Source organism: Nycticebus coucang, chromosome 9 (genome assembly GCF_027406575.1).
Source record: "Nycticebus coucang isolate mNycCou1 chromosome 9, mNycCou1.pri, whole genome shotgun sequence".
In the NCBI taxonomy this organism is placed as follows: domain Eukaryota; kingdom Metazoa; phylum Chordata; class Mammalia; order Primates; family Lorisidae; genus Nycticebus; species Nycticebus coucang.
Window position 1 is genome coordinate 36166869 of NC_069788.1, and position 27230 is coordinate 36194098.

Genomic DNA, 27230 nt, shown 5'->3' on the forward strand with positions numbered 1-27230 from the left:
GGAATTAGAGCTGGAATTCCCCATATTCCTAGGAAAGGAGGTGTGGAAGGTGCAGGCAAGTCACCACAGTGGGGTAAAAGTACACCTCCTTCCACCATATGAGGGACTGAGGGTTACTCCCAAAGCCAAAAGATGTGGGCTTTGGAGGACAGCCACCAGTTCTGCCCCATGGCTTGGGTGATACAGAAACTATTCCTGCATAAGGCATAAGAGGACATACCACAACCAAGGTCAAACAGGCCAATGGGACCAAGCAAGATGGGCAAGGAGTAGGAACTCCTTAGAGCCATATGTAGTCTGCAGCTGTCAAGGTATGAGAAAAGGCCTCATGCCATAACCTGCTATTGACTCCCTCTTCTCCCCATTAGCACTCTGAGCTGTTCCAGTAAAAGGCTGACAGCTATGTTGTATGGACCCCCATGACTGCTATCACCTTTATAAAGATACCCACAATCACCAAAGAACCCAGAACCAATTCAGCCAAATCCTAAACATTTAGAGTTGACCTATTTCCTTCCCCACATCCTAAACCAAGAGGTAGCTGGGGTTCTCCTAGGCCTCCCTACTTAGAGCCATGGGGTTGTCTGTGCCCCAGTCAAGGGTGGGAGTCTTTGGTCCCAGCTCTGTCACTAAAAACTCATTTGGGCTCGGCACCTATAGCACAGTGGTTATGGCGCCAGCCACATACACCCAAGGTGACGGGTTTGAACCCGGCCCGGGCCAGCTAACTAACAATGACAACTGCAACAAAAAAGACAGGCATTGTGGCGGGTGCCTGTAGTTCCAGCTACTTGGGAGGCTGAGGCAAGAGAATCGCTTGAGTCCAAGAATTTGAGGTTGCTGTGAACTGTGATGGCACAGCACTCTAGAAAGGTGACATAGTGAGACTCAGTCTCAAAAAAAAAAAAAAAAATCCATTTGGTCCCAGGTAGATTACTTCCTACCTCCTAGGGATGCTGCTTAGGGTCAGATGAGCTAATAATGCTATTTTACTAACAGGCCACATTTATTTAGAGCTTACTTTATGACAGGCACTATACTAAGCATTAGCTTATAAAACCTCACCACAAGCCTGTGAGGCAAGCTATTATTATCCTCATTTTACAGATAAGGAAGTAGAGGTCCAAATAGGTTAAGTGACTTGTCTGAGGTGACTGAACAAGTCACTAAGTGTAGAGTTGGAATCTGAACCCAGGTCTCTCTTTCTCCAGTCTGAGCTATTAACTTCTAAGTCATGCTTAGTGTTCAGGGGAGGACCTAGGGACCCAGGCTGGGTAAGGTCTCTGATAGCTGAGGGACTCCAAGTAGCTCCTTACCTTAACCCGGGCATCCTTGTGCTGTAGCATCTCCTGGTTGCTGACCATAATGCGGGTGGCAATCACTTTGTTGACAGGAACCAGCAGCACTGCCAAGATTAAACCACCCACAAAAGCCACACCCACCTGGTGGTACAGCAGGTAGAGGGTGATGGCTAGCTGCAGGGGCAGGCCCCAGGCCTCATGGAAGCTCCCAGCAAAGTTAAGCAGCCGCTCTGAGTCTGTACCTAATAGGTTCAGGGCCTCCCCAGCAGGCGGGCGGCTTGGCCCCAGCTGTAAAGCCTTGCGATATATGATGTTTAGCACTGCCCCTCGGGCCTGAAGTGTCACCTTATGTACTTCATACCCATACTGATTCTGCAGCACCGCACCCAGCACAGCCCCAACAGCAAGCCCAAGGGCATAGAGCAGGCCATGGCTTAGCGGCTCCTTTCCCTCTTCCAGGAAGCTCACCAATAGGGAGAGCAGCAGAGGCCCTGAAAATCCCAGCATGGTCCCCACCAGCTTCAGCAGTCCAAGTGCCAGATAGCACCGTCCAAAGGCCCCATACAAGGCCCTCCACAGCTGGGTTCCCTCCTGCCAATGTGCCTGAAGGGCACGGGCTACATAGGCTGGATGCAGCCTGCGTGGGAGGCGGCAAGTGTCCTGGGGTTGCCGAAGCTCTCCACAAGCCCCACGGGTCAACAAGGGTGCCAGCCAGGCATAGGAAAATCGTGACAGCCAACTCTCCCCATCTTCAGCCACCTCGGATTCTTGACCCTCGGGCAGGAGTGGCTCATGAACCCAGGGTTCTCGCGGCCCTCCAGGGGCTGCCCATCCGAGTCCATAGGCCAACAGTGCTGCCAGCTGCAGCACGAGAAGGCATAGGCGGGCGAGGGGCCCTGGGAGAAGTGGGGGCAGAAGTGTGCCTCGCTGGCAATGCCATAACAAGGTCAGCACTAGGGCTGGAGCTGGAAGGAAGGCTGTCAGAGCCAAAGCCAAGGGCCCCCGGGTGCGGCCATGAGGGGAATGGGCCAATGTCCACAGGGCCAGGCTGTGGCTGATCCAAGCCATAGCTGCCATACACCCTGCCAACACCTCTAGCCCTACAGGCCCTGGGTCTGCCCCTGGTGGCACAGCAACCAGAATGAGGTCTAGCAGAGGGAAGATGGAGAGCAGGAAGGAAGCTGCAAGTCGGAGGCGCCAGCCAGGATGGCAGGGTAGGATGTAATCTGGATTCCTGGGGACAAGGAGGAAGAAAGAAAAGGAGGCACATCATGGCTGACTCAGGGCCCAGACATACCCCTCACATCCAACAATTCACTTACCTAAGGAATTAACTCTCTTCTGCCCCACTTTATCCCTACCCCACTTTACCTTGGAACCCAGGGTCTGTTTTTCCAGGAAAAAAGACTCTAGGAAGTATTTCCAGATTAACCCAATCCATTTTCTAATCTACCCACACCATTTCTGATTCATTGTTTCTCCACAGACATTAACGATTTTGAGTTAAGGTTGTATCTAATGTGAAGACTTTAATTAGAAAAAAAGTCGGGCGGCGCCTGTGGCTCAGTCGGTAAGGCGCCGGCCCCATATACAGAGGGTGGCGGGTTCAAACCCGGCCCCGGCCAAATGGCAACCAAAAAATAGCCGGGCGTTGTGGCGGGTGCCTGTGGTCCCAGCTACTAGGGAGGCTGAGGCAAGAGAATCGCTTAAGCCCAGGAATTGGAGGTTGCTGTGAGCTGTGTGAGGCCACGGCACTCTACCGAGGGCCATAAAGCAAGACTCTGTCTCTAAGAAAAAAAAAAAAAAAAGAAAAAAGGTCTAGGCTGGTGTGGTAGCCCATGCCTATAATCCTAGCACTTTTCACTTTGTACTTTGCACACACTTTACTTTGTACTTCTGTTTCTATCTTCTTGGCAAATAAAACTGTTTTTTGTAAATCAAAGGTGATCTATCTGTATTAAGAATCAAACACAGGAAAATCCATCTGTAATAGTGATTATCAGAATGCCTCGAAGGTTCATATAATAGAGGACTAAGGTGGGAAAAAAAGGGGAGCCTGAGGTGGGAGGATTGCTTGAGCTCAGGAGTTTGAGACTAGCCTGAGCAAAAATAAAACCTGTCTCTACTAAAAATAGAAAAATTAGCCAGATGTTGTGGCACGTTGCAGTTCCTGCTGCTTGGGAGGATAAGGCAGGAGGATCACTTGGACCCAGGAGTTTGAGGTTGCTGTGAGCACTCCAGCATGGACAACAGAGTGAGACTGTTTAAAAAAAAAAAAAAGATTAAAAAAGTCTTCATACAGATAACATTAAGAGATACATTATCATTTTTATAAAAGGGATCCACCTAAGATTACACTAAATTCATCTGAAGCATTATTAAATGCATAAAGAACTGACTTACATACAGTTTCTCTATTCTAAACTATAGCCTAAATTTTACAAAGGTTCAGAGTATTCTACTGTCTTTCCATTGATTCAGAAAGTAGTATGGCTTAACTTTTGACTCCTTTAGGTTTATACTTTGTACTTTTGTCTATCTTTTTGGCATATAAAACTGTTTTTAGTAAATAAAAGGTGATCTATTGGTATTAAGAATCAAATATGGGGGCAGCGCCTGTGGCTCAATCAAATATAGGAAAACCCATCCGCAATAGTGACTATCAGAATGTCTTGAAGGTTCATATAAAAAGAGGATTAACCTGCTACATCATTTGTTGGCAGGATGGGTTACCTAAAAGCTTAGTTGTAAACTAAAATTGTTTTGAGTTTCTTAAAAGTCAATCTGATGGCAATTATATGGAGGAGTTTAGATTGGAATAAAAAACAATCTTATGGGATTCTATTTCTAGGCCAGGAGCTATAATCCCAATGCTTTTTATTTGAGACATAGTCTTAAGTGGTAGCCCTGGGTAGAGTGCTATGGCATCATAGCTCACAGCAACCTCAAGCGATCCTCTTGCTCAGTTTTTCCATTTTTAGTAGAGATGAGATCTCACTTTTTTCTCAGGCTGGTCTTGAACTAATGAGCTCAAGCAATCCATCCACCTCAGGCTCCCAGAATGCTGGGATTATAGGCGTGAGCCACCACATTCAGCCAATCCCAATGTTTTGAGAGGCCAAGGCAGATGGATCATTTGAGGCCAGGAGTTCGAGACCAGCCTGGGCAACACAGCAAGAGCCAGTCTCTACGGAAAAAAAAAATTAGTTGGTTGTGGGGGTACATGACTGTAGTACTGCTTTGGTGGCTGAGGCACAAGAGTTGCTTGAGCCCAGGAATTCAAGGTTGCAGTGAGTATAATAGCTCTGCTGCATTCCACCTTGGGCAACAGAGTGAGATCCTGTCTTAAAAAGAAAAAAATTCTATTTTCTAAGATGTTAGAGACAGAAGAAAGAACATTAGGCCCTTGGAAGCTGGTATACTGGTCCCAAATCAGCCATTAACCAGGCTCATAACCTTGGGCAAATCTCTTTCCCTTTCTCTGTCCCACTTTCCTCAACAGTATAGTGAGAAACAAAGAGTCTAGAAGATCCAAAGACCTCTGAGATCTTTTCCTGAGATTCTGAATCTTTCTAATCCCTATGACCAATACACAAAAGCCCGACAAGAGATGTGAAAGAGCTGTACTTTCTCATTTTTTTTTTTTTTTGAGACAGAGTCTCACTATGTCGCCCTAGGTGGAATGCCATGGCATCACAGCTCACAGCAACCTCAAACTCTCGGGCTTAAGTGATTCTCTTGCCTCAGTCTCCAAAGTAGCTGGGACTACAGGCACACGCCACAATGCCTGGCTATTTTTTTGTTGTAGTTGTCACTGTTGTTTGGCAGGCCTGGGCTGGGTTCGAACCCACCAGCTCTGGTGTATGTGGCTGGCGCCCTAGCTGCTGAGCTTCAGGCGCCGAGCTGATAGCCATACTTTCTATTGATTACATGACATACTTTCTATTGATTATTAGACTTTGAGTTTCCAAAGGACTGTGCCAATTTTTAATAGCTACTCTTCTGAGCAGGCTGTGGATGTATGTGTTAACTCATTAACCCCTTCTTGATTTTTGTCTCATTCTGTGTAAGAGACAAACTAGGATTCCTCCCAAATCAAGCATGTCTGCAGTTTCTGAAAATACCCTTACAAATTGTTGAAAAGGTCCCAAAACTCTGTGAAGGAACAGGCTTAGTTAAAAAATAATGACAGTACAGGCGATTGCACTAATGTACGCAGCTATGATTTAACAATAAAAAAAAATAAAAAATAAAAAAATAAATTAAAAAAAAAATAATGACAGTAATCAGCCATTGTCCTGTTTGCTTCTCTATAATTGCTACTCTGGAGTGCACAGCTGACTGTCACAAAGTTTCTTAATTTTTCTCTGTAGCTAAGATCACCTGTTTAGAACCTAGGGGTAGGTTTTGAGATATCTTCCAGGTCCTACAATCCAGTGCATTGCCTGACCTACCCAGGCAGCAGCCCATACCAAGGGACTGATGGTTCCACCCCAACAGTTCCACCCAAAATTCTCAGGGAGCTCTTCCCATCTCCCCCTGCTTGATGCTTTGTGGAATAAACTCTCTGCTGTCTCTGGGTATTAGCTTCCTCTTAGGAAGCAGGCAGATGAACCTGGTTGGGTGGCAACCACTTCTCCCTAAGATGGGATTCAGTAGCCCTTTAATTCTTCTTGAATAGGGACACTTTCTTCCAAAAGACTAAGAACTCTCAAAGGCAGAGACCAGACCACCTTCTTGTCTTCTCAACAGCCAGAATGAGACTAACTTTAGTCATCTCTAGCCCTATAAGAACAAAGTACAAAATCTAGACTACTTTAGCACCCACACCTTATAGCCCTAAATTGGGGAAAGCTTAGGTTTAAGTTTGTTCCTGTCTTCTATCTACTGCTACCTCTCCAACTGAGTCTAACCACACTTTCCTTTTTCATTTCTTTCTTTCTTTCTTTTTTTTTTTTTGAGACAGAGTCTCATTTTTTTGACCTCGGTAGAGTGCTGTGACATCACATCTCACAGCAACCTCAAACTCTTGGACTTAAGCGATCCTTTTGCCTCAACCTCCCAAGTAGCTGGGAATACAAGGCGCACACCACAATGCCCGGCTATTTTTTTTTTTTTAAGAGATGAGGTCTTGCTATGGCTCAGGCTGGTCTTGAACTCGTGAGCTCAGGCAATCCACCCACCTCAGCATCCCAGAGTGCTAGGATTACAGGCATGAGCCACTGTGCCCAGCCTTACTCATGCTTTTCTTAACCTAAGAACTCTGAGGTTTCCTGGGTGTGGTGAGAAACTGGCCCCACAACTTAAGCACAAGTCATCCTTTAAGCCAAAAACATTGTTCAATTAATTTTGCCTCCATTCATGACTGCTATGTTTAGACATCTGAAAATCTACAATAGTGATAATTTCTCACATTCATTGGGCCTTTAAGAACCTGTCAGGCGCTGCACTATATGCCTAAATGCATTATCTTATTTAAACCTTCAAACAATGCTCTGGGACTCAGAGATGGTAGCCAACTTGCCCCCAAACAGCCACACTGCTACTTCTAAGTGATAATGTTCAGGTTTTATTCTACTTTTGCCCTACGCCAAGATCCTGCTATTCTGGAGACACTGACGGGGAAATGTAGGCTGCAGGTGAGGCCTGCAGGCGAGGCCTGCAGGCACACAAAGACGTCTTGTCCGGTCTCTACCCACCTCGGGGTGCCCAGGTAGCAGGCACTCAGCACGGCGAGGAGCGCGTGGGGCAGGGCGCTGAGCACCAGCTGGGTGAAGCAGTGGCCTGTGGTGTCTCCCTCCCACAGCGGGAGCGGCCACGCTGCGCTGGTGCCACACAGCTGGGCCAGGAGCCGCTCCATGGAAACCTAACCTGAGGGGAAAGCCAAGGGTGAAAAAAACGAAGAGTGTGGGCGGCGCCTGTGGCTCAGTGAGTAGGACGTCGGCCCCATATACCGACGGTGCGGGTTCGAACCCGGCCCCGACCAAACTGCAACAACAACAAAAAAAAGGCGAAGCGTGTCTGCCGGCTCTGCAAGAACTTCCCAGCCGGGTCGCTCCGCCTCCAGCCCCGCCTTCAAACTGGGACTGCCCCTCACTTCCGTCCCAAAGCTAGACCCTGCCCACTCTCGCGGTAGCCCCAAGGGTAGAAAGGGAGGTGGTTTCGCTCCCCGGACGTCTTCGGTTGCTGAACTCTGATCGGTCAGTCTCCTACCTTTCTTTCCCCTCCGGTTTCCCTGCCCACAGGGATTCGGAACCTCAAACCTGAAGAAGTTGCTCTGCCCCGGATTCCGATAGCCTAAGTTTGCATACTGGTGGATGCAAAACACCACTGCAGAACCATGGTTCTGGGCCAGCCTCAGCTGGCGCCCCCTAGCGGCCGGAAGACTTAGCGGGCGCTGTTCGCCCCGCCCTTACGTTGGGCTTCTGTGCGCGTGCGCATCTCTCTGCTTTGGATGGTCTTTATGCGCAGGCGTGTTACCGCCGTCTCACGCTTGTCTTACCGCACACTTACGATGTCTCTTGTGTTTGGGTCGATCCCTGTTCTAGTGCAATGTAATTTATACTATCTTATGTGGAGTACTCACTCCCATATATCTGCTGATTACTAGTTGGCACATACATTGCACGCTGTAATTTTTAACGCTTAAAGAGCTGGGGAGCCAGACATACTTGCTACATGGACGAATAATGCCACGTAGCAACACTTATAAACCATTTACTTTATTGTAGGGCTGTATGATCTTGGGGAAATTACTTAGCTTCTTTGAGTCTCAGTTTCTTTATCTGTGCAACGGAGGCAATACCAACACCAAAGTACTGTGGAGACAGTTGAATAATTTAGCACACCTGGGGGAAGTCCTTCATTAGAGTAGTCCTCCAATAAATAAATCTTTTAAGGAAATTGACACCACCACTCTTTAGCAATGTCAAGTTTATCGAGTTACTTGTGCATCTTAGTTTTTTTTTTTTTACAGTTTTTGGCCAGGGCTGGGTTTAAACCCGCCACCTCTGGTGTATGGGGCCAGCGCCCTACCCCTTTGAGCCACAGGCGCCGCCTGCATCTTAGTTTTATTATCTGTTTGTCAGGCATGACATTGATATCTGCTTTTCATGACTGTACAGCCCTTAGAGAAAACAAGTGCAATAAATAACAACTATGATTGTCCCATATAATTTCAATAAGAAGCTTGGTACCTCTCAATGTCAGGAATTAATTTACCTATTTTTAAAAATTAAGAAAACTGGTTTGCATTTTACAAACTGATAATTAATGGATTACCTAGGCAATGATCATCAGTGGCTGCTAACTCACAAAAAGACACATGCAGATATTGCATGCCTCTTTTCTTTTTTTTTTTTTTTTGAGACAGTCTCATTATGTCGCCCTTGGTAGCACAGCAACCTCAAACTCTTGGGCTTAAGTGATTTTCTTGCCTCAGCCTCCCATGTAGCTGGGACTACAGGCACCCGCCACAACTCCCGGCTAAACTTAATGAATAACAATATGTTCTTGCCAAAATATTTAATCTGAATCTGATCAAGCCATTAGATATAACTATTTGCAAGAAACACAGGAGACATTGAAGTAATATAGCAAGTCTGCAGCTACCAATATTCAGATTATGAAAAGCTGTATAAAACAAATGACCCAACAAGATAACCACAGACCAAAAAAAAAAAAAAGAGGGAAACCTATAAATTAGAAGTAGCTTAAAAGACATGCTAACCAATATGTGGATTTTATTTGTGCCCTGATTTGGACAAATTGTTTTGTTTTGTTTTGTTGTTTAGACAGAGCCTCAAGCTGTTGCCCAGGGTAGAGTGCTATGGCATCACAGCTCACAGCAACTTCCAACTCCTGGGCTTAAGCAATTCTGTTGCCTCAGCCTCCCAAGTAGCTGGGACTACAGGTGCCCACCACAACAGCCGGATATTTTTTGGTTGTAGTTGTCATTGTTGTTTGGCAGGCCCGGGCCGGATTCAAACCCACCAGCTCTGGTGTATGTGGCTGGCGCCTTAGCCAATTGAGCCACAGGCACCAAACCTGGACAAATTATTTTGAAAAGTGATGAGACAACCAGAGATGTTTTAACATGATTTTAAGATTTAGTGTTAAAAAAATGTAAGCGTGTGAAGGCTTGGTGCCCATAGCACAGTGGTTATAGCACCAGCCACATGCACCGAGATTGACGGGTTCGATCCCGGCCCAGTGCCACAGCACTCTACCAAGGGCCACATAGAGAGACTCTGCCTCAAAAAAAAAAAAAATTTAAGCATGAAAATGGTATTGTGTTTACTTTTAAAAGGCTTTATCCCTTTGACATACTTATAGAAATACTTATAGGTGAAATTATGTTATATCAGGGATTTGTTTTAAAATTATCTGGGCTTGGCTCGGCGCCCATAGCACAGTGGTTCTGGGTGCTGGACACATACACCAAGGCTGGTGGGTTGAAACCCAGCCTGGGCCAACTAAACAACAATGACAATCGCAACAACAAAATAGCCAGGTCTTGTGGTGGGCACCTGTCGTCCCAGCTCTTTGGGAGGGTGAGGCAAAAGAATCACTTAAGCCCAAGAGTTGGAGGTTGCTGTGAGCTGTGATGCCACAGCACTCTACCTAGTGTGACATAGTGAGACGCTGATCCAAAAAAAAAATTATCTGGGCTTGGGGAAGTGGGTGGGAATATAGTTGAAACAAGAGTGGCCTCAGTTGATGATTAAAGTTGAGTGATGGATGCATGGGAATGAATTATTATCTATACTTTCATACAGGCATATCTTAGAGATAATGTGGTTTTGGTTACTAACCACCACAAGAAAGTGAGTATTGCAATAAAGTAAGTAACACAAATTTTTGGTTTTCCAGTGCATATAAAGGTTATGTTTACACTATCCTATAACCTATTAAGTGTGCAATAGCGTTAAGTCTTTAAAAAATACATATCTTAATTCATTTTTTTTTTTTGAGACAGAGTCTCACTGTGTCGCCCTCAGTAGAGCGCTGTGATATCACAGCTCACAGCGACCTCAAACTCTTGGGCTTAAGTGATTCTCTTGTCTCAGCCTCCCATGTAGCTGGGACTACAGGCACCCACCCCAATGCTCGGCTATTTTTTGGTTGAAGTTGTCATTGTTTTAGCAGACCCGGGCTGGGCTTTCACCCGCCAGCTTTGGTGTATGTGGCCGGTGCCCTACTCCCGAGCCACATTTCTTAATTTAAAAATGCTTTATTGCTAAACCCCCCTAACAATCATCTGACTCTTCAGTGAATCATGATCTTTTTGCTGGTGGAGGGTCTGACTGATGTTGGTGCTGACTGATCAGGATGGTGGTTGCTCAAGGTTAGGGTGGCTGTGGCAAGTTCTTTAAAATAACAATGAGGTGTGCTGCATCAATTCTTCCTTTCACAAAAGATTTCTCTGTAGCATGTGATACTGTTGATAGCATTTTACACACAGTAGAATGTCTTTTGAAATTGGAGTCAATCCTCTCAAACCCAGCTACTGCTTTGTCAACTACAGCATCTTCACCTGGAGTCAATTCCATCTCAAGAAACCATTTTCTTTGTTCATCCATAGAAAGAACTCCTAATCTTTTCAAGTTTTATCATAAGATTGCAGCAATAAAGTCACATCTTGAAGCTCCATTTCTAATTCTGTTTCTTTTGCTTTTTCCATCACATCTGTAGTTCCTTCCCTGAAGTCTCGAACCCTCCAAAGTCATCCAACAGGGTTGAAATAAATTTCTTCCAAACTCCTGTTTTTTATTTATTTATTTTTTTTGAGACAGAGTCCCACTCTGTCACTCTAAGTACAGTGCTGTAATGGCATATCTCACAGCAATCTCAAACTCTTGGCCTCAAGTGATCCTCTTGCTTCAGCTTCCCAAGTAGCTAGGACTACAGGTGTCCACCATGACATCTAACTAGTTTTTTCTATTTTTAGTAAAGATGGGGTCTGGCTCTTGGTCAGGCTGGTCTTGAACTCATGAGTTCAAGAAATCCACCTGCCCCAGCCTCCCAGAGCAAACTCCTATTAATGTTGATAGTTCGGCCTTCTCTCGTGAATCACAAATGTTCTTAGTGGCATCTATAATGGTAAATCCTTTCCAGAAGGCTTTTAATTTTCTTTGCCCAGATCCATCAGAGGAATCACTATTTATGGCAGATAGCCTTATGAAATTATTATTTCCTAAATAATAAGACTTAAAAATTGAAATTACTTCTTGATCCATGGGCTACAGAATGCATGTGTGTTTAAAGTCACAAAAGCAACATTCATCTCCATCAGAGCTCTTGGGTGACAAGATGCATTGTCAGTGAGCAGTAATATTTTGAAAGGAATTTTTTTTTTTTTTCTGAGTAGTAGGCTTTCTGAGTAGTAGGCCACTCAGCAGTGGGCTTTAAATATTCAATAAACCATGAAGCTTCGAAACCAGGCACTGACTTCTCCTTTTTAGCTATAAAACTCCTAAATGACATCTTTTTTCATCAAAGGCTTTTTTGTCTATTTTGAAAATCTGTTGTTTAGTGTAGTCATTTTCATCAATGATCTCAGCTAGGTCTTCTGGATAACTCACAGCAGCTTCTCCATCAGCTCTTGCTGCTTCACTTTGCCTTTTTATGTTATGGAGATAGCTTCTTTTCTTAAACCTTGTGAACCATCTTCAAACTTTTCATTTGTAGCTTCCTCACCTCTCTCAGCCTTTATAGAATTGAAGAGCAGGTCTTCCTCTGGATTAGGTTTTGGCTTAAGGGAATGTTGTGGCTGGTTTGATCTTCCATTCAAATCACTAACTCTTTCTCCATGTCAGCAAGAAGGCTGTTTTGCTTTCTTATCATTCTTGTGTTCACTAGAGGAGTAAGACTTTTAATTTCCTTCAAGAATTTTTCCTTTGCATTCGCAACTTGACTATGCAAGAGGCCTAATGTTTTGCCTATTTCAGCTTTTGACATGTTTTTCCCTCACTAAGATTAACCATTTCTGGCCTTTGATTTAAAGTGAGAGACATGTGATTCTTCCTTTCACTTGACTACTTAAAGGCCATTGCAGGGCTATTATTCTAATTTCAATATTGTTGTGTTTCACAGAATAGGAAAGCCCAAGGGGAGGGAGACAGACAGTGAGGGAACAGCTGGTGGGTGGTGCAGTCAGAACACATGAAATGTATTATTAAGTAAGCCATCTTATATGGGTGTGGATTTTGATGCCTCCCAACAGTTACAATGCCAACATCAAAGATCACTGATCACAGATCACCATAACAGATACATATGATAATGAAAAGTTTGACATATTGTGAGAATATCTAAATCTGACACAGAGACACATAGTGAGCACATGCTATTGGAAGAATGGCACAGACTTCTCAATGCTGGGTTTCTACAACCCTTCCATTTGTAAAAAAAAAAAAAAAAAAGCACTATCTATAAAGGGCAAGAAAGTTGGGTGCAATAAAGTGAGATGCCCATATATGTTTGAACCTTGTTCACAATAAAGTTTTTCTAGATTTGGAGAGTTTGGACCAGCATTTCTGACAGTAATCTGTGCACCATTTGCATTGAAGTCACTCCAGCTGCTTGTTAAAATGCAAAGTCTAAGGTCCACTCTAGATCTGCTGAATGAGACTGTCGAGGAGAGGAACCTATGATCTGTGTTGTGTAGGTTTAAGTTCAGCTGGTATCAGGAGCCTTGTTCAAGACTGTTCATATTACAGTCCATGCTCTAGACCATGATCATGATATTCAGTTATACCCCTTAACACAAGGTCTTATGCACATTGGTTCAGGAACCTCCTTTAAGACTTTACAATTGAATTGTTGTCAAATGCCAAAATATGTTATTTTACTTTAATAACTTTTTTATTACAAAGTCAATACCCTGTAGAAAATGTGGATATGTAGAAAAGTATAAAGAAAATTTTAAAATCCTTGGAGGCATAGTTAGCCAATTGCTAAATTTCTAGCAAGAGCCAGCTAGGTGGAAGGGACTTTCAGGGAGCCCCTGATGACTGCTTTCTGACTGCTTTCACCATCTACCCCTACCTGTGCCTACCATTCCGCTGGGCTCTCAGAGCAGGGCAGATAGATCCCAAATCATTACTATTCTTATCATTAAATCTTTGGACGTTTCTTCCCCATGCAGACACCCTCTTGGCCACTACAATTAAATATACATCAAATGCAGATATGCCCCTGATATAACTCACAAAGTCTGACAATCAAACTCACAGCCCAGCACATGCACTAAAAACTTTTTTCTCTCCAAGCCAAATTCCATCGCCTCATCATCTAATTTTCCAGGCTTCAGAGCATGTTGGGGCCTTCATGTCCCCATCAGATTTGTAGGTTACATCACTCATGGTCTAGTGCATAGGTGTGCAGGTTAATTTTAAGAGCTCATGGTCTGGTCCATAGGTGTGCAGGTTAATTTTAAGAGCTCTAGTTTAACCCATGAAAATAAGAAAAAAATTAACATTTCTCTTCTTAAAAATCATGACTGCCTGGCTGACTAGGTAAGTAGCTATTACCCACTGTGCACAAATATACCATCCTTCACAGAAGCCTGTGCTAAAGTGTGTTTCATTGCACATATACAAGCAGGATGAGGTGAAGCTAAGTGTGGGAGATCTAAGAACCAGAAGAAAGGGAAATTGAGAGGCCATTTTTGAAGGAAAATAATGCACCAGGCACAGTGGCTCAAACCTGTAATCCCAGCACTTGGGAGACTGAGGCGGGTGGCTTGCCTGAGCTCACAAATTCGAGACCAGCCTGAGACTGAACGAGACCCCATCTCTAAAAATAGCCAGGTGTTGTGGTGGGTGCTTATAGTCCCAGCTACTTGGGAGGCTGAGGCAAGAGAATCACTTAAGCCCAGGAGTTTGAGGTTGCTGTGAGCTGTGATGGCACAGCACTCTAGAAAGGTGACATAGTGAGACTCTATCTCAAAAAAAAGGAAGAAGAAAAGAAAAAAGAAAGAAGATAATGCTTGTTAAAGATTTTTCTTCCTCTCTTTCTGCTTTCCACCCCAACCTGTGGCCAAAATGACACTCAGACATTCTGGGAGGTCCCTCCAACCATCTGGAGTAGGTGGTGGAGGATGTGGTCCCCTCATCTTCATAACATCTTGGTGTCCTTGTTTTTGATAAGAAGTTTGGCAAAGGAGTCATACATCAGTAGGATCCTTTCTGCTGGTCACAAATAACCAACTAATTTATATTTTCCCAGGACGTAGAAGAAAGATAATTTGAGTCCAATAATTCTTCCACCCAATATCATTTGACCCCTTAGTTTCATTTAGTTTCCCAGAGACTTTTATATAATAGTTTCTAAGAAAATGAGGCCAAATGTTTAGAATTTTTGCCCCCTTCTACTTTGGGGAATCGTTGGTAAGTGGAGTAATAGCTGGGTGGGAAGAGGGGTTGAAGGAGAAGAGGAAATCATTGATCACTAGATTATTCATAATCCGTAAAGTGGACAGATGGCCAAATTCTCTGAAATCTGGATGGCTACGGAAATATTCTACAGCTTTGAAAACTGACTTTAGACTCATTACACCCAGATTTGAAGTAAATTGAATATAGCTGCCTAGAGGCCCACAGAGAGGGCAGGAGTGGAGGTGGGCAGGTTTGGCTGGGTACCTACGAGTGGGTGGGAGGGAAAGGAGAGAGGTAGAGGTACCTTTGAGGAATAAAGAAGAATTCTCTCAGCACAATGGCTTTCCAAGGCAGTAGGTCCTGTCTTCCAGGTCTCCTCTTGTCTCACTTTTTCCTTTCTGCCTGTACTTCGCTCCATAGTTATCAGCAAGCTGATTTGCTGGAGGGCAAGGGGACAAGTGTGGCTAGGGCTGGGTCTGGACAAAGCCATTACCACAACCAAGTGTTCCTCACGCCTATATCTTTTTGCCAGGTCACTATTTGAGAGGTCACTTGGAAGGATGCTAGTCTTAAAGCTGGGAAGGGAACAGGAACTGGGCTGCTTGGATTACCTGTCATCTGTTTCTCCTTCCTGAAGATGACATTTAATTATCAATGAAGCCATATAGTATGTAGTCTTTTGACTTTTGCTTCCTTCCCTTAACATGCTGTTTTTGAGGTCCACCAATGTTATAGCATTCATCAGTAATTTTTTCTTAAACAGCTTTACTGAGATAAAATTCATTTGCCAAACAAGTCTCCCATTTAAAGTGTCCAATTCAATGGTTTTTAGTATATTCACAAATATGTTCAGTTATCACCACAATCAATTTTAGGGCATTTTATCATTTATTTATTTATTTTAGAGATGGAGTCTCACTATGTCACCTTCGGTAGAGTGCCATGGTCACAGCTCACAGCAACCTCAAACTCTGGGGCTTAAGCCATTCTCTTGCCTCAGCCTCCAATGTAGCTGGGACTACAGGTGCCCACCACAATGCCTGGCTATTTTTTTTGTTGTTGGTATGGTTGCGGTTGTCATTTTTGTTTTAGCTGGCTGGGGCCAGGTTTGAGCCCACCAGCCTTGGTGTATGTGGCTAGTGCCATACCCACTGAGCTACAGGCCCTGCCAATTTTAGGGCGTTATAATCACCTTGAAAATAAATTCTGCTCCTTTTAGTTATCAGTCCTCTATTTCCTCCTTTCTCCTCACTCCTCTAGCCCTGATGTTCTGCATATCTCATAGATTTCCTAATTCTACCCTACCATCTAAGTGGTATCATATAATATGTGGACTTGTGACTGATTTATTTCACTTAATATAATGTCCTCAACATTCATCCAGTTGTACCATGTGTTAGAATTTCCTTCCTTTTTATAGCTGAATAATCATGTGGACAAATGTTTTCAGTTTTCTTGGGTATATATGTGAGAGTTGAATTGTTAGACTATATGGCAACTCCATGTTTAATTGTTTTAGAAACTGCCAGACTGTTTCCCAAAGAATGTTACATTCCTGCCAGCAGTGTATGAACGTTCCAATTTCTCCACATCTTTGTCAACTGTTATCTGGCTTTTTAATTCTAGCTATCCTAGGATATGAATTGTGGTTTGATTTGCATTTTTCTGATGGCTCATGATGTTTAGCATTTTTCATGAACTTATTGGCTGTTTGTATATCTTCCTTAGAGAAATATTTATTCAGATCCATTGTCCATTTTAAAACTGGGATTGGCTTTTTATTTATTTATTTATTTTTATTTTTATTTTTTTTTTGAGACAGAGTCTCAAGCTATTGCCCTGGCTAGAGTGCTGTGGTGTCATAGCTCACAGTAACCTCAAACTTTTGGGCTTAAGTGATTCTCCTGCCTCAGCCTCCCAAGTAGCTGGGACTACAGGCGCCCATCACAATGCCTGGCTATTTTTGTTATTGTTGTTGCAGTTGTCATTGTTGTATTTTAGCTGGCCTGGGCCAGGTTCAAACGAGCCATTGTTGGTGTGTGTGGTCGGCACCCTTCCTACTGAGCTATGGACACTGTCCTTTATCGTTGAGTTGTAAGAATTCCTTATATATTCTAGGTACCAACATCTTATTACATATATGATTTGCTAATATTTTCTCCCATTCTGTGAGTTTCACATTCTTCAGATTGTCCTTTGAAGCAGAAAAGTTGTTAATTTTGATGAAGTCCAGTTTGTCTATTTTTTTAGTTTTGTTGCTTATGCTTTTGGTGTCTTAGCTAAGAATCCATTGCCAAACCTAAGACCATGAAGATTTACCCTGTTTTCTCCTAAGAGTTTTATCATTTTAATTCTTACATTGTTGTGTGCATATGATTTTTTGCAGCTATCCAATTGTTCCTGTACCATTGTTGAAAAGACTATTTTTTCTCCATTGAATGTTTTCGACACCCTTGTTGAAAATCAGTTGACCATAGAAGTATATTTATTTGTTAATTCTGGGCTCTCGATTCTATGTCTTTGTTCTATCTCTATCCTTTTGCCAATATCATATTGTCTTGAATACTATTTGAATGATTTGAAATTGGGAAGTGTAAGTTCTCTTACTTTGTTGTTTTTTTCATGATTTTTTTTTTTTTGTCCCTTGAAATTCAATATGAATTTTAGAATTAGCTTATCAATTTCTACAAAGAAGTCAGTTGGGATGCTGATAGAGATTGCATTAAATATGGATCAGTTTTGAGAGTATTACCATCATAACAGGATCAGGTCTCCTGGTCCGGGGATATGGGACAATTTCTGCTTATTTAGATTTTTAACTTTTTTCCACCGTGTTTTGTAGTTTTCAGAGTTTTTAAGATTTGCACTTATTCTGTTAAATTTATTCCTAAGTATTTTATTCTTTTCAATGCTATTGCAAATGAATTGTCTTCTTATTTTCAAAAAGTCTCTAACCCTTAATCTGTTTCCATTTCTGTCATTTTTGGTCATTTTGAGAATGTTGTATAGATGGAATCACATCACATTGTGGTTAGCATTTTTTACTCAGCATAGTGTCCTTGGGGTCTATCTAAGTGGCCATATAAATCAATAGTATGTCCCTTTTTGTTGCTGAGTAGTATGTGATATGGATCTACAAGTTTGTTTTACTATTCACCTATATGTGTAGGAGCATTTTGGTGGTTTCCAGTTTTTGGCTACTGCAAATTAAGCTGCTGTAAATATTAATGTATCAATTTTGTTTGGATGCAAATTTTTGTTTTTTGGAATAAATGTCCAGGAGTGTGATTGCTGTGTTGTATGGTAAATGTGTACTTTGTCTTTTAAGAAATTGCCAAACTGACAGCCATTGCAGTACATTGAGCTCCATAGAGACAGCGCCGGTGCAAGTGAGAGCCAGATGGGCACTGGGCGACTTCTGTGCCTCGCTGAGGAAAAATAACTAATCATGGGCAAAGGAGATCCTAAGAAGCCGAGAGGCAAAATGTCATCATATGCATTCGTGCAAACTTGTCGGGAGGAGCACAAGAAGAAGCACCCAGATGCTTCAGTCAACTTCTCAGAGTTTTCTAAGAAGTTCTCAGAGAGGTGGAAGACCATGTCTGCTAAAGAGAAAGGAAAATTTGAAGATACGGCAAAGGCGGACAAGGCCCGTTATGAAAGAGAAATGAAAACCTAGATCCCTCAGAAAGGGGAAACAAAAAAGAAGTTCAAGGATCCCAATGCACCCAAGAGGCCTCCTTCGGCCTTTTTCTTGTTCTGTTCTGAGCATCGCCCCAAATCAAAGGAGAACATCCCGGCCTGTCCATTGGTGATGTTGCAAAGAAGCTGGGGGAGATGTGGAATAACACTGCTGTGGAGTACAAGCAGCCTGATGAAAAGAAGGCTGCAAAGCTGAAGGAGAAATACGAAAAGGATATTGCTGCATACTAAGCTAAAGGAAAGCCTGATGCAGCAAAAAGGGGCGTCATCAAGGCTGAAAAAAAGCAAGAAAAAGAAGGAAGATGAGGAAGACGAAGAGGATGAAGAGGAGGAGGAGGAGGAGGAGGAAGAAGAAGATGACGATGAATAAGTTGGTTCTAGCGCAGTTTTGTGTTTTTTTCTTGTCTATAAAGCATTTAATCTCCCTATACACAACTCACTCCTTTTAAAGAAAAAAATTGAAATGTAAGGCTGTGTAACATTTGTTTTTAAACTACACAGTGTCTTTTTTTGTATAGCTAACACACTACTGAATGTGTCTTTAGATAACCCTGTCCTGGTGGTATTTTCAATAGCCACTAACCTTGCCTGGTACAGTATGGGGGTTATAAATTGGCATGGAAATTTAAAGCAGGTTGTTGGTGTACAACACAAATTAGTTATATATGGGGATGGTAGTTTTTTCATCTTCAGTTGTCTCTGATGCAGCTTATACAAAATAATTGTTGTTCCTTTCACTGAATACCACTCTGTAATTGCAAAAAAAAAGTTGCAGCTGTTTTGTTGACATTCTGAATGCTTCTAAGTAAATACAATTATTTTATTAAAAGAAATTGCCAAACTATTTTCCAGGATCTGTACCATTTTACTTCCCATTAGCAATGTGTGAGAGACAGTTTCTCCTCATCATCACCAGCATTTAGTATTACCACAGCTTTTATATTTTAGCTGTTCTAATAGTTGTGGTGTGATATCTCATGATAGTTTTCATTTGCATTTCCTTATGACCAATGATGTTGAATACCTTTTTATGTGCTTATGTCCTGTCTGTTTATCCTCTTTGGTGAAATGTCTCTTTTTGCTTTTTGCCCACTTTGTATTAATGAGTTGTTTGTTTAAAAAAACTTTTTTTTATTGAGACAGAGTCTCACTTTGTGTTCTTCGGTAGAGTGCTATGGCATCATAGCCCAGCAACCTCCAACTCTTGAGCTTAAGCGATTCTCTTGCCTCAGTTTCCCAAGTAGCTGGGACTACAGGTGCCCGCCACAATGCCCAGCTTTTTCTTTTGTAGAGACAGGGTCTCACTCTGGCTCAGGCTGGTCTCAAACCTCTGAGCTCAGGGCAATCCACCAGCCTTGGCCTCTCAGAGTGCTAGGATTACAGGCATGAACCACCATACCTGCCAGTTGTTTGGGTTTTTACTGTTGAGTTTTTTATATATTCTAGATAGTCTTTTGTCTGATATTTTTGCAAATATTTTCTTCCAGTTTTTGTCCTCTCAACAGGGTTTTTTCATAGAGCAAAAGTTTAAAAATTGATGAAGTCCAATTTATTGATTTTTTTTTCTTTTATGGCTCATACTTTTGGTAACAATTCCAAGAACTCTTCACCAGGCCCGAGGTCCTAGAAATTTTCTCTTATGTTTTCTTCTAAAGGTTTCTTAGTTTTATGTTTTACATTTAAATATGTGATCCATTTTTGAGTTAATTTTTGTATAAGCTGTGAGGCATAGGTCAGGGTTTTTTTTTGGTCTGAGGATATTCTACTGTGCCAGCACCGTTTGTTGAAAGACTGTCCTTCCAATTGATGTCTTTACAATGTTGACTCTTCCAATCCATGAACAACACAGTATGTCTCTCCGTTTATTTAGATCTTCTTTGATTTTTTTTCACCAGTGTTTTGGGATTTTTCAGTGTACAAGTCCTGTGCCTTTTTTTTTTTTTTTTAAGACTTATACCTATTTATTTTTTGAGTGATTATAAATATCACATTTTTAATTTTTGTGTCCACATGTTCACTGCTATGATATAGAAATACAACAGATTTTTTTGGCATGTTTACCTCGTGTCTTGCAACTCTGCTGGACTAACTTATCCATTCTAGGAGTTATTGTAGATTCCTTGAGAATTTTTATGTTGTTCATCATGTCATCTGAAAATGGGAACAATGAAAAAAAAAAAAAGAAAGAAAATGGGAACAATGTTTTCCTTCCCTATTTGTATGTCTTTTTTTTTGTTCTTGTTAAAGACAGGGCCTCACTCTGTCCCCTGTCTTGGGTACTGTGGCACAGTCATAGCTCTGAAGCCTTGAACTCCTGGCTTCAAGAAATCCTTCCACCTCAGCCTCCTGAGGAGCTGGGATGACAAGTGGATTCCATCACACTCAACTAATTTTTTTTTTTTTAATTTTTGTAGAGATGAGGTCTTGCTATGTTCCGAAGCTGGTCTCAAATTTCTGGCCTCAAGTGAACCTCCTACCTTGGCCTCCCAAAGTGCTGGGATTACAGACAGGAGTCACTGTGCCCAACCTTTATGTTTTATATTGTATTTCCTTTTCTTTTTCTAAATATCAGATTAATATGCTATGTTTCCTTTTCTTATAGCTCTGGCTAGAAATTCCAGTACTGCATTAAATAGACCACACTCATTTTTATTAAACGAATCTATGGTTTTTACATTTCTGTATTGAGCACTTTACAAATTTTGATTCATTTAACTCTTACAACAATCTTGAATTAGGTGTGATAATTATCATTCCTATTTTAACAAATGAGGAAACTGAAGTTCAACGAAGTTGAGTAATCTGCCTTGAAATTTCCTATAGCTGTGTAAAAATTACCCAAAATTTAGTGGCTTAAAACAACAGAAATGTTATTTCTCACAATTTCTTTTTTTTCTTTTTTTTTTTTTTGGCCGGGGGCTGGGTTTGAACCCGCCACCTCCGGCATATGGGACCGGCGCCCTACCCGCTGAGCCACAGGCGCCGCCCTCTTTCTTTTTTTTATTGTTAAATCATAGCTGTGTACATTAGTGCAATCAAGGGGTACAATGTGCTGGTTTCATATACAATCTGAAATATTCTCATCAAACTGTTCAACGTCGTCTTCATGGCATTTTCTTAGTTATTGTATGTAGACATTTGTGTTCACCTGTACCCATTCTAAGATGCACCGTAGGTGTGGCTCCACCCATTACCCTCCCTCCACCATAACCTCCCCCCTCCCTTCCCCTCCCTTGGCCCTTTCCCCATATTCTTGTGCTATAGTTGGGTTATAGCCTTCATATGAAAGCTATATATTTCTCAAAATTTCTATGAGCCAAGAATTCAGGAAAGTTTTGGCTGAGAGATTATGGCTGAAAGTCTTTCATGAAATTTCAGTCAAATATTATCTGGATCTGTGGTCATCTAAAGACGTGATTAGAACTGGAGGGTCTGTTTCCAATGAGGTTCATTTATATGGTGGATAAGTGGGTGTTGGTTGTTAGTAGGAAGTCTTAGTTCCTCTCCAGATGGACTTCTCCATAGCACTGCTTGAATGTCCTTAAGGCACAGTGGTTGGCTTTCCCAAGAGTAAGCAATGTAGGAGAGCAAGGTGGAAGCTGAAATGCCCTCATGATCTAGCCTCAGAAATCACACATTAATCACACACATCAGCTGTAATTCAATTAGGTAAGGACAACTGAAGGGTGTGAATATCACAAGTCAAGGATCATTGGAAGCCACATTGGACACTGGCTTACCAGGACTGGTAAAGAGCAGAGCTGAATAGATTCAACTCAAGGTAATCTGGCTCTAGTGTCATAATTATCATGTTATACTGCCTCAGTACGGTAAGATTTTGGCTGAGTAAGAAATGTGACTTCTGTAAAGTAAAAGAAAGGCAATTGAGGAAGGGTAAGTGCATCCTACTTTAGGGGAAAAAAGAACAATTCTAGGGAAAGAACATATGGAAATTGAGTATTTGGATATTTATTTTCTCAAAATTATCTATGCTGTAAACCTCTTGGAAAGTTTCCCTATGCTCCAGTCTACTGTCCTAGATGATTGCTCCACACCTTCTCAAACCTCCATATGCTTTAGCCCTTATTCTTCTCTACTGATGACATTGCTTTCTAATTTTCAGAAAATTAAGGCACCCGCCACCACATCTACCTACTGATGGCATCTGTATCCACACACTCTCTCTACCTTCCATCTGCTATAGATGAACTGTCTCTGCTCCAAGGCCAGCTCCTTGAGTTGGGTGCTAGATCTGTTCTCCTCTCAACTATTCAAGGACATTGGGCTTGCCAGCCTTTAACCCCCTTATCTGCACTTTGTTTCTCTCTGTTAGATCATTCCCATCAACATACTATCAGGTTATACTCTTTCCCATCTTAAAACTAAACAAAACCAAAAAAACTTCTAAACACCTTTCTACCTTCAGATATTGCCCTGGTTCCCTGCTACTCTTTACAGAAAAACTTGTTGAAAGAATCATTCATTTTACGTCTCTACCTTCCCTTCTCTCATTCTTTCTGAACACACTGTAATTAGGCTTTTTCCCACATCACTCTGTTGAAACTGCTTTTTTCAAAGTCACCAGTGACTTTCATGTTAAATTAAATGGTCATTCCTCAGGGCTTACTTCACTTATCAATATATTGGCTATGTATTGCTGTGTGATAATTACTCTCAAATTTAGTGACTCAAAACGAGAAGCAATTAACTCATAGTTTCTGTGGGTCAGGAATCCAGGAATAATTTAGCTATGTGGTTCTGAATGGGTTAGCTGATGACGTGGTATTTAAGCTATTGGTTGAGGTTGCAGTCATCTGAAGTGTTAACTAGCATTGGAGGATCTTCTTCCAATATCCGTGCACACATGTCTGGCAAAGTAGTGCTGGTTGTTGGTGGTAGGTCTTAGTTCTTCAGCATGTAGACCTTGCCATAGGGATGCTTGAGCATCCTCGTGACAATAGTGGCTGGCTTCTCCCTTGGGAAAAGGGATCTCAAAGATAGCAAAACAGAAGTAAAAATATTTTTTATGAGCTGCTTTCACAAGCCACTCTCCATTATTTCTGGACTATCTTATTGGTTACACGGGTCAGTCCTATTCAATGTGGAAAAAGATTACACAGAGAGGGCGGCGCCTGTGGCTCAGTGAGTAGGGCGCCGGCCCCATATGCCGAGGGTGGCAGGTTCAAACCCAGCCCCAGCCAAACTGCAACAAAAAAATAGCCGGGCGTTGTGGCGGGCGCCTGTAGTCCCAGCTGCTCGGGAGGCTGAGGCAAGAGAATCGAGGAAGCCCAAGAGTTAGAGGTTGCTGTGAGCCGTGTGATGCCACAGGGCGTACCACCCGAGGGCGGTACGGTGAGACTCTGTCTCTACAAAAAAAAAAAAAGATTACACAGAGACATGTATACCAGGAAGCCAAAGACATTAGGAGCCATCTTAGAGGTTAGCTAACACAATGTTATATAATTTTTTTTTTTTAAATTAAGACAAGGTTTGCTCTGTTCTTCAGGCTGGAGTGTAGTAGTGTAATCATAGTTCACCGCAACCTGAAGTGATTCTTCTACCTCAGCTTCTTGACTATCTGGGACACCACCACACCGCACACCCAGCTAATTTTTCTTATGTTTTGGTAGAAACAGGGTCTCCCTATGTTACCCATGCTGGTGCTGAACTCCTGGCCTCAAGTGATCCTCCTGCCTCAGTTTTCCCAAAGTTCTGGGATTGCAGGTGTGAGCCATTGTGCCTGGCCCAAACCTCATTTTATCAAAGAAGGCTTCCTTAACTAACCTATGCAAATAGGTTTCTATCTACATCTATCCCTTCGCTTCCCTTTCCCTAATTTTTTTTTTTCAAAGTACATGATTACAGGGGCCAGAAAAGATGGCTCAGCCCTCTGGAAGGCTGAGGCAGGAGGATTGCTTGAGCTCAGGAATTCGAGTCTAGCCGGAGCAAGAGCAAGACTCTGTCCCTGCTAAAAACAGAAAAACTATCTAGACATCATGGCCTGCATCCATAGTTCTGACTACTCAGGAGGCTAAGGCAAGAGAATCGCTTAAGCTCAAGAGTTGGAGGTTGCTGGGCTAATCCTTGTCTCCAAAGCCATCATGCTCTATGGCCATTTTTGCAAGGTGGTTCTAAAGATTAGAGATAACAGGTGAAAGTGCCAAGAATGTATTGAGCACATAATGACCATTCAGTCAGATACAGATATTCTTGTTATTTTTTCAAAAATAACAAGGTATTTTGGCGGTACCTGTGGCTCAAAGGGGTAGGGTGCCAGCCCCATATGCCAGAGGTGGCGGGTTCAAACCCAGCCCTGGCCAAAAATTACAAAAACAAGAACAAAAACAAAAAAAACAACAACAAGATACTTTGATACTTCTAGCTGTTGCTGTGCACTTAACCCAGTTCCCTACTCCAGGGCTGTTGGGAGAGTAGGTAGGAACAGGGAAGCTTTTGTAGTTTGGCTCAGTGTTCCCTATTGTGAATTCATTTATTACCTCATTCATTCAACAAAAAATGTATTGAGTATCATGTATCAGGCAGTTTTCTAAGCACTAAGGCTATGGCATTGAGCAAAAATAATAAAATCCCTACTCTTACAGAACATATAGCCTAGTGGAGGAAGGGACAGAAGATAAACAAATTAAAAGCAAATAGATAATATTTCAAATTGTAATATGTATTTTTTCTCTTTCTTTTCTTTTCTTTTTTTTTTTTTCTTGAGACACAGTCTCTATCTGTGTCCTGGGTAGAATGCTGTGGCAACATCATAGCTCACTGCAACATCAGACTCCTGGGCTCAAGAGATCACCTTGCCTCAGCCTTCCAAGTAGCTACAACAACCAGTTAATTTTTCTATTTTTAGTAGAGACAGGGTCTCCCTCTTGCTCAGGCTGATCTCGAACTCCTGAGCTCAGGCAATTCACCCACCTCAGCCTCTCAGAGTGCTAGAATTACAGAGGTGAGCCACTGCACCTGACCTACTATTTTTATTGTATCCATTTTCTTCTTTGAATTTCCAAGATGCTGCAATTTTGCAGATGAAGAAACCTACTTGCAGAGAGGTTATGTAACTTGTTCCTAGTACAGGCAGCTGACAAAGGACTGAACAAGGAATCAGTGTGACCTTGGAACTATGGTTTATACAATATCTAACACTGATTTTCTCCTCTACTGAAAATTTCTGTTCTTCCTTTGAGCACCCTTTCTCCATCCTGTTAGCTCTTCCTTGAAGTCAATAAGCAAGTATTTACTCAGCAGACTTTTTTTTTATTAAGAGATATTTACCTTTATTCTTTAAAGAGAAAAATACAAGTTTAAGTACCTTGGATACTTTTAAATTTGAATTTAAGTTAAAACACACTGGACACTATTTTTTTCTCAGGGTAGCTGGCAAAAATTCAAAAGGTTGACAATATACTGTTGACAAAGCTCCTAGAAAACAGCCATTCTCATTTATGGTTGGTGGCAATGTAAAATGTGAAGACCCTGCTAAAGGGGAATCTGACAATATCTAAAAATCTACAGCTACATTTGGCCCAGAAATCCCACTCCTAGCAATTTAGCCTGAAGACACATTTCTAGTAAGCATCGCTTGTAATTCACTCAGCAGACTTTTTTTTTTTTTTTTTTTTGTAGAGACAGAGTCTCACTTTATGGCCCTCGGTAGAGTGCCGTGGCCTCACACAGCTCACAGCAATCTCCAACTCCTGGGCTTAAGGGATTCTCTTGCCTCAGCCTCCCGAGTAGCTGGGACTACAGGCGCCCGCCACAACGCCCAGCTATTTTTTGGTTGCAGTTTGGCTGGGGCCAGGTTTGAACCCGCCACCCTCGGTACATGGGGCCGGTGCCCCACCGACTGAGCCACAGGCGCCGCCCAAAGACCAGTCTTTTTTTTTTTTTTTTTTTGTGGTTTTTGGCCAGGGCTGGGTTTAAACCCGCCACCTCTGGCATATGGGACCAGTGCCTTACTCCTTGAGCCACAGGCACTCAGCAGACTTTTGAACATGGTTGCCACAAGCAACAAACATCGATTGAGCAGCCCATGACACTGAGCTGCGCAGAGACTGGCTTTCCAGGAGCAGAAACCCCTGAGGCAGAGATGTTTAGGGGTCTTGAGATCCTGCTACTGCTCTTTCCCTCCAGATGAGGATATGGCTTTGCTGAGGCCAAGTTGGATTAAAAATTAGGAAAGCCTATATTTGTAAGCATCACTTTAAATGGAAGAATGTATGTGTGTGTGTGTGTATATACATATATATATATAGAGAGAGAGAGAGAGAGAGAGAATGCATGAAAGAGAGTGTAGGGTTACAAAGAGATTATTTTAGAATGGGAGGAGGAAAGTGCTGTCTGCAAGGGACTAAGAGTGGTGGAGACCTGGCCCATCTGCTCTATTCCTTAGTTGTACACTAGTAATATAGCTGGACTGTAAGGTGAATGGCTATGTAGGATCCTAGAGATACTGCATCCTTGGCCTGATTCTCCCAGCCTCAAAGATTCCCTAGATATAGCAGGGGATGCAACAGAGCCATGAACCAGGGACACCAGGGCTGGTACATTCAGTGGTAGCCCAAATGAACAATAGGCCAGGAGGGTCCCCCATTGCCACAACACCACAGGAGTCTCAGAATATCAGCATAATCCAAGGAAGTCTCACTAGATTGAATTGACAGTTGTTTTGTGGGATAGAGACTAAAGGTTGAAGTTAATTTTGTTTATGGAATACGAAGAAATGAGATATCTGGGGCATATACTTGTCTATGCATCGAGATTCAAACCCACAATATCAATAGTACAAAGGAGTGCATAATAAATCCAAGTGAGCAGCTCAGTCACTTTTACTGAA

The 27230-nt window shown here is 42.4% G+C and overlaps 1 protein-coding gene across 5 annotated transcripts in view; it reads right to left on the minus strand.

The window, feature by feature from the left end:
- ABCC10 (ATP binding cassette subfamily C member 10) overlaps positions 1–15051 on the minus strand; it is a 30786-nt gene extending 15735 nt beyond the window's left edge. Inside the window, exons 1-3 of one of the 5 annotated variants that reach the window (XM_053602582.1) lie at positions 14985–15051; positions 7001–7172; positions 1317–2535 (exon numbers count right to left, since the gene is read on the minus strand). In XM_053602582.1, the coding sequence (XP_053458557.1) occupies positions 1317–2535; positions 7001–7161 (1380 nt within the window). In that variant the 5' untranslated portion in view covers positions 7162–7172; positions 14985–15051. The other 4 variants (XM_053602581.1, XM_053602584.1, XM_053602585.1 and 1 more) reach the window with 4 other exon arrangements.
- Positions 15052–27230: the final 12179 nt, after the last annotated feature.